The sequence below is a fragment of the Buceros rhinoceros genome, unplaced genomic scaffold (assembly GCF_000710305.1).
Source record: "Buceros rhinoceros silvestris isolate BGI_N320 unplaced genomic scaffold, ASM71030v1 scaffold16374, whole genome shotgun sequence".
In the NCBI taxonomy this organism is placed as follows: Eukaryota; Metazoa; Chordata; class Aves; order Bucerotiformes; family Bucerotidae; genus Buceros; species Buceros rhinoceros.
In genome coordinates, this window is record NW_010406679.1 from 64,961 (window position 1) to 72,632 (window position 7,672).

At 43.9% G+C, this 7,672-nt stretch overlaps 1 protein-coding gene across 1 annotated transcript in view; it reads right to left on the bottom strand.

Moving 5' to 3' along the window:
- Nucleotides 1-381: 381 nt before the first annotated feature.
- The window catches only part of DSCR3 (Down syndrome critical region gene 3), a gene marked incomplete at its 5' end in the record, with an annotated part of 10,112 nt that continues 2,821 nt past the window's right edge, over nucleotides 382-7,672 (bottom strand). The window contains 3 exons of the mRNA XM_010134217.1: nucleotides 382-517; nucleotides 2,159-2,311; nucleotides 2,627-2,799. Coding sequence (XP_010132519.1) covers nucleotides 435-517; nucleotides 2,159-2,311; nucleotides 2,627-2,799 — 409 coding nt within the window. The remainder of the gene's footprint in view (nucleotides 518-2,158; nucleotides 2,312-2,626; nucleotides 2,800-7,672) is intronic.

Sequence of the window (7,672 nt, forward strand, 5' to 3'; positions counted from 1 at the left end):
CTCTTCAGTATTACAAGTCCCCCACCCTCCCCCCACGGCGTGTATGTACACCATGTGTAACAGGCCTGAGGAGTTTTAAGAGGTCTTCCAAGGACTTTGGAACAAGTGTTACAAAATGAAGTAAGGAGAGAAACTTACTACCTATTTTTACATAGAGAAATACACAGAATCACTCCTTCAGGATTTGTCTGAGAAAAACTGGAGGAAACGTGGTTGTTGGAAGTCAGAAAGATCTGTGACAAGGCTGTCTGGATAGGTACACCCACAGAGGCCCTCACAAGGCAGGCAAAGTCTTATGAAAGCACAAGAACTACCATCAGGGAGAAGGAAGTGATGTCTTCTGAGTTAAAATAAGACATGGCTAAAGTTCCTCATTTCTTCTGACAAATTTTGTCCTTTTTCTATAAATCCTTAAGCAATTCTCCTCTGGCTATTTACATTCTGCAGAGCTTCAGCGGGAAGTTCTCTGTGATGAGATGATCATCATGCAGGAGGACAACAATGTTAACTTCAAACTCTGGAAGAAGGGGGAAAAAAAAAAAACCAGAGAGTTCCATGAGACTCTGAATGGCAGCGGCAGAGCGAGAGGCAGGCAGCTGCTGCTCCCCGGGGCAGCACTCCCCAGGGCCCCCCCAGCTGTGGCAGGGCAGAACACGGCCCTCCGGGCAGAACCTCCGCCCAGGCCCAGCGCAGACCTTGGACAGTTCCTAGAGAGCCTTGGCTCATTCTAATCTTTGGGACCCCGCCAGATACATTTCCGTATCACTGAAAAACTGTGACACGCGGGCTTGTGGACAACAGGCAGAGTTCACACAGCTGAGACTGAAGGGCTTGGGGAAAGCCGTCGTGCCCCAATACGCATTGTTCAGAAACACGTACGTGGAGGAGTTAGGGAACAGACTCCTCCCCGGATGTCAGCGTATAACACAGCCTTGGAATCCTGCGTTACGTATGGCCTTATGAAATTAAACACCAAAATACAGTATCTCCGCAAACTTAGAAAAGGATTTTCAGAAGAAAATCTACTCTTTAGATACGATATTGTGTTGTTCAAAACCAAACTCAGTATCAGATCTATAACCAGTTCTACATGGAGAAGGAATGCAAAGTCAGGCAGAGATAAACAACGAAGGGAACCAGAGATCTAAATAAACTGAAAATAACCATCCTTTTTAAAAATCTCCCTAACTACCTTAAGACTGATCTTATAAATAAAAGCAGATACTACACTAACAGTAGCCATTTATCCCTGTAAACTACTATTCAACAGCTAGAAATGGCAAAGAGTAGAGATGAATATTATTTTGGGAAAAAACACTGCACACATCAGCTGCAAAAATGCTCTAGGGAGACCAGATGAACGGGTAGGCAGAGCTGAAAAACTAGCTGCGCACACCTGTCCAAGAGACACGGCAGACATGTAGAAGGGGCGTCAGTTGGGAAGGAGCCTGAAAGCAGGGACTTGCAGCTTCAACCTGATACAATAAAAAAAAAGAACCACCACCAGATTCCAGCAGGGTGAAGGGAAGAAAAACAGGCTAGCAAAGAGAATTTCTGCAGTAATTATTTGAACAAGTGAGGAAAATCCTAAATTGCAGGTGTTTGTTATAAAAAATGTTGGATTTTGGCAACAACAAGCAGGAAGAAGCAGCTGGTGTAGGTCAGGAAAAGCAGAGTCGTATCCAGCCTAACTGTACTCATACTTCTGAGTCTGTGCAGCAGGAGAATGGGAAACAACATGGAGAGGGAATTGAAAGAGGGTTCCTGCCGCTGATTAAAAGAAGGAAGGAATCATCTTGGCATTTTATTCTTGAACTATTGCTCAAGTGTTTAATCATACATGGTTTTCTGGCAGGAAACTATTACCTGCCATTACACTCCTTCTCCTGTCCCTTTACCATTTACTTTTGTTAGTCAGAAGCAGCTTCACAGTTGCACAGCTGTTTTTAGACGGGCTGTATTTGAGCTGTATTTTCTCCATCCTCGTGAAATGCAGCAGGCTGCAAACCTGTTCATGAAGCCTCTACAGGGAAACAGATGCCCCTGGTTGTTCTTGTGATGCTGCCAGCGATTTATCCCATTACCTGCCAGAAGCTAAAGCGAAACTAGACACCTCAGATGAAAGACTCCAACACGGCTCACAGTCCTACACACTTACCGACTTTGAAGTTTGTTGTTTCCAGGGTGGGGCAGGTGAACAACCTGGGAAACACCATGTATATAGGAATTGGTAGGCCCCGGCAGACATCCCCATCAGCAATCTGAATGTTCTGTATCTCTGTGGCATCTCTGGCATAACCTTCTGCGCACCCTGGTGAAAGCGGGAAATTCAGAGGGAGAGGAGGGGAAGGGGAGGAGAGAAGGCAGTAGCCAAAATGTAAAACAAAGGGATGTGCAAGCAAACTGTTTTGCCCTTTGACCTGCAAGTTTTCTCATTAGCACTCTGGGTCCAGGGTCACAGAGGTTATTTAAATGAACGTTCGGACTGTTCCCCCTGAAGTGCAAAACCAGTATTTTGGGAGTCTTTTAAATTGTGTGGCTTTTGACCCTCTTTCCTATTTAAGCCGAAAGAGCACAAGCAGCAGTTACTGCAGCCTGTACACGTTCTCTTTATGGAGACACTTACCGCAGGTTTCCACACGCACTAACTGCAGCTCGATACTCTTGACTGCAGCCTCTGCAGTCTCCACCACCAGCTCGCCTGTGAGCGGCTGTGTAATGATGCAGTTTGTGGAATTGAGATGACCTCTGATGAGAAATTTTGGAAGTGAAGCTCTCTGAAAGGATCGGGGAGAAAAAAAAAGGACACAACTGTAAGAGCAGACTAAGAAAAAAAAAGAAAAAAAAACCACACACCTTACAAAGAGACAGTTAAGAAAATAAAGAAAATATATAGGAAACCCCCAGAAGTTGCAAAGTTAAGAACTCAGAAGTTCAGAAATGCCTCAAGTAACTTACTTAATGTAACTTTTTAAATATACATCCTTATGCGAGACCCCGTAAGACATCTCTTAGACTCTCCTGACACGCAGCTCCCCTGCTCGCTCCATCTACAGGTGCATTTTTCCTGGGATGCACTGGCAAAACTTGGCCATTACAATTAATCCAGAAGTCGGGAATGGTCCGCATGGTCAAGGGGACAGGCTGGCAGAAACTAACAGGATGGTTGAGTGACATCAGCTGGCGGTGCTCTGGAGAACTGCATTCTGGTCCTCCGAGTGGTTACGCATTACAACACTGCCTATCGTTTCAGGGATTTTCCCACCTGTTGAAATTTCTCTCTCATGGCCACTACTGGGAGGGAAGACGGGCGTTTACACACCTTCATCTAACACAAGATGTAGCACGCTGCTCATGTACCAAGACACCAATTAAAGCCAATTAATAGAGAGCTTAATTTGAATACAAGATCACACTTAACTTTTATGATTTTCTTAACAGCAAGCATGTTTCCTACCTTTTAAGGAAGGAGCAGTAAGAGTAGCTGATCCAGGACGACCGCCTATAAATTAGTTTCTGTAGAAGACTAACGTGGGGGTTCTGTTCCCCTGTCCTCCCCCTGTTCAGACCAGCAGGCATCACAGAGACTCTCTGCCAGCAGAGAAACTCATGTGCCAGAAGCTCCAGTTACATTTCAAGTTCTGGCAGGAGGCACACTGAAACAGTCAAGTTTTTCTACCCACACCTTCAGCTCATACCTTCGCCATCCAACTTCCTTGAAACTCTCTGAGCATCCTGCTCTAACCTTCCCCATCTTTTGCAAGCCTTAAGTTCTTCTGTCCCTCATTTTTTTGTTATTGACATCTTTGATGTTAGCCCCTACCTTCCAACCATCTGTTCACACTTGCTTGTGGTGTCTGAGTTGCTTCCCTATGTGTAACTGATTGATTCTCTCCCTTCTTCCAGACCAACTCTCTTGTTGCAAACATTTTTCTCCCAATTTGCTCATTTTGCTTCTTAGTCTTGGCTGCCAGTAGCCATGGCAGAAAATTTCTCCTCAGGTACTGTTTTAAACTGTTTCACTCAGATACCCAACACCTCTGCACAATTTAGCTGTTCCACTCCAAACAAATGTTTGGGGGAAACAGAGAGAGGAATTTTCAAGTGTTTAGTAGACATAACCTCACTTGGGTATTTTCTCCTAGCTTAAATAACGGAAGTTACATTCCTCACAAAATCACCCTATGAACTACTGAGTAAAACACTTTTTCAGTGTATGATCCCTCACAGGTTCTCATCACCGTTATTAGTAAACACGAAGTTGCTCCCCTGTCACAGCAGACCTGACATTGCTATCCTCTGAAGCACCCAGCGGTCAAGATTCTAAGCAATGGAGATTAAAGGAATTTATGAAACAAGAATTTGAGGCCATTTTCCTCAATCCTAGTCTACAGACTCCTAGTGTTTTTAAAGGTGTGTTTTCCCTAGAGCCCTACTACTCTCAACAGTACTCTTCATATTTTAATCCCAGTTAGGTCTTCTCTCACAGGACCTATCATTTACGTTCTATTCCATAATCTCCAAAAAATGACAATCAAGAACACACAAGCAAATCTATGCTGTTTTTTTCATCTAACCTCTCTGTGCTTTGCTTGGCTACTGGAAACCTCTAGCCAGTCTTCTAGTAGTCTAACAGAAATTACAGTTCAATCGTAATCTCTGGGCAAGCAGAGAACTGAAACATTAATATTTTAAGTACACCAAACCAGTAACTTTCTCCACCTGTGCACCAGGTAGCCACCTCAGACCCATACATTTTTCTGAGACAGCAAGAGGAAATTAAAAAAGGCCACTGTGCTACCACACACATCCAATATAATTCTTTAGACAGCTCCGCAACTAAATACCAAGATCTTCTGGATCAGAGATGTCCTAAGTTTTAGGATGTACTTCTGTAGTTACGTACTTGAAATAAAGGCACAGGGTCTGCTGTTAAACACAAGAAAGTGCTCTTAAGGGAGAGCACTTTCTCATGATGTACACGATTGATTCTTAGCTAAGCAAATGAGTCGAGTATCCAGATACAAAAGAGAAAGAAGAAACAGAATAATTTATATGGAAACATCGTTCACAGGAGGAGCAGACTGCTGAGAGCTATTTAGCAGCGGTCTCGAAAGTGATTTTACCACCAAGAATAATTATTATATATTTGGAAAAGCGTATGCCTTCAGTGCGCAACATCCTCCAGAAACACGGACACAATGTGCTCATTCTCTAACTCAGCTGGATTTAGAGTTCAGCCACGGAAGCTGGTTGGTTTTCTAGCATCACCTCCTCCACAGTCAAGAATGGTCTATTCCAACATGCAGAAAAAGTCACGCAAAGATACGGAGAGATCTGCATGGATGAACACGATGCTACCGATTTAAAAAAAAAAAAAGAAACCCAACATAAAAAGGAAGTATACAAAAGATGGAAGTAGGGTCGTGTGACGCAGGAGAAACATAAAAGCACTATCTTGAGTGTGCAGGGTAGGATTTGGGAAAGCCAAAGCTCACCTGGAGTTAAGAGACATGAAGGGCAACAAAAAGGGGCACCTGCAATTCTACCATCTACAAAAGGAAGACAAGGGTAAATGTCAGTCTGCTACTGAATGTGGCAGGGGATCCAGGGACAGGAGACATGAAAGACAAGAGGTACTTAATGTCTTCTCTGCCTTGGACTTCACTGAGAAGATTTGCCTTCTGGAATTCCAGGCCTCTGCAATCACAGAAAAGTCTGGAGCAAGGCAGGTTGGAGAACATTTAAACAGACTGGATGTACGCAAGTCCATGGGAACTGGCGGGACACATCCAGAAGCGCTGAGGAAGATGTCCCATGTCACTGTGAGGCTCATCTTGAGTACCTTTGTCACGAACAAAGAAGGTTTCCGAGGAATGGAAGATAGTAAATGTCACTTTTCAGTTAGGAAGATCTGAGGAACTATGAGCTCAGCAGCCTTGCTTCAATACCTGGGAAAGTGATGGAGCAGATAATCTCAGGAGCCATTTCCAAACATGTAAAGGCCAAGGAAGTGATTGGAAGCAGTCAGCATGGATTTTGAAAATGAAATCATACTTAACCAACCTGATAGGCACCTGTGATGAAATGACTAGCTTGGCAGACAAGCAGAGAGCAGTTTATGGTGGCTTCAGCACTGGTTTTGATACTGTTTCTCCCAATATCCTCACTGACAAGAATGATGGAGTACAGACTAGATGTACAGATTAGACACTGCGGTGACTGAGAGCAGTCTGAACTGCTGGACTCAAAGGTCTGTGACCAGTAGCACCAAGTCCAGCCAAAGGCCCGTCACTAGTGGTGTACACCAGTGACTGGAGTCAGTGTTGGAGCCAGTATTACATCTTCAGTGATGGCTTGGATGACAGGACAGAGTGCATCCTCAGCAAGTCTCCAGATAAATACAAAATTAGAAGAAGTGGTTGGTGAACCAGATAGCTGCACCGTCCTCCGCAGGGACCTCAACGAGCTGGACAAATGGGCCTACAGCACCCTGAGCTGCATTAGAAAGTGTTGCTGACAGGTTAAGGAAAGTGATTCTCCCCATCTCTTCAGCACTGGTGAGACAAAACTAGGCACAGCTTGTCCAATACAGAGACGCAGACTTCCTGCAGCAAGTCCAGCCTTTGCTGGATTTGGTCATGAAGATGGTTAAGAGCATGTGACATACAAGAAGAGGCTGAGAGTTGGGAGTGTTCATCCAGCAGAACAGAAGGCTCAGGGGGATCTTATCAATATGCATAAACACCTGCTCGCAAGGAGCCAGGAAGGTGGAGTCGGACTGCTCTCAGCAGTATCTAGTGAAAGGACAAGAGGCTATGGGAACAAACTGAAATAAAGGAAATTATTTTTTAATCCTGTGAGGACGATCAAACTCTGTAACACTGCCAAGCGTTTGCAAGTCTGCATCCTTTGAGACACTGAAAACTTGAAATAAATAAACCTGGTTCCGAGCAACCTGCTCTAGATGACTCTGCTCTGAGCACAGGGAGACTGAACAATCTTCAGAGGTCCCCTCCAACCACAGTGAGTCTGTGAACGTGCAGAATAAGGTCAGCACTAGCATGAAACAAGCAAACAGCTGACTAAGAGGTACGTTTTGAGAAACGAGTGGAAGACTAGGTCTGAATTCAAAAGTCTGGGACTAAGAGCAATGGAAGACAAACCGGGGATGCAGAAAAGAGACCTAAAGCAGGAAAGCAGTCTTTATTAACAAAAAGAGCACAACAGGAAAATCTGGAACAACAGAACACAGGTTTCAGTGAATGAACAGAAACCAGTGTTCAGAAAGCCACGACCCAGACAGGAACTACTGTTCATACAGGCTTCCCAAAGCCATGTGGGGAAGCTGTAAAGAATAGGCATAACAAAGGATCAGAATTTATATTTTTAATGGATCTTGGCTACATGTAGTATAGAATGTTTTCCCTTGCTTCACTGCATCTTTCACTCAGAAAAATGATAAAAACATTTAACCATTACTGAACAGTGTCCTACCTTACATTACTCACCCCTACGACAAGAGATCAGGCAGAACCATTTTATTGCTTAAAAAGTAAAAAAGGAGAAAATAAAAAAAAGAGTTTATTACCTGCCAGGCAGCATTTACTCATTCCTCTTTTGTTGTCACTCAGAATCACACCAGCATTATATTTAAAAAAACCAAAAAAAA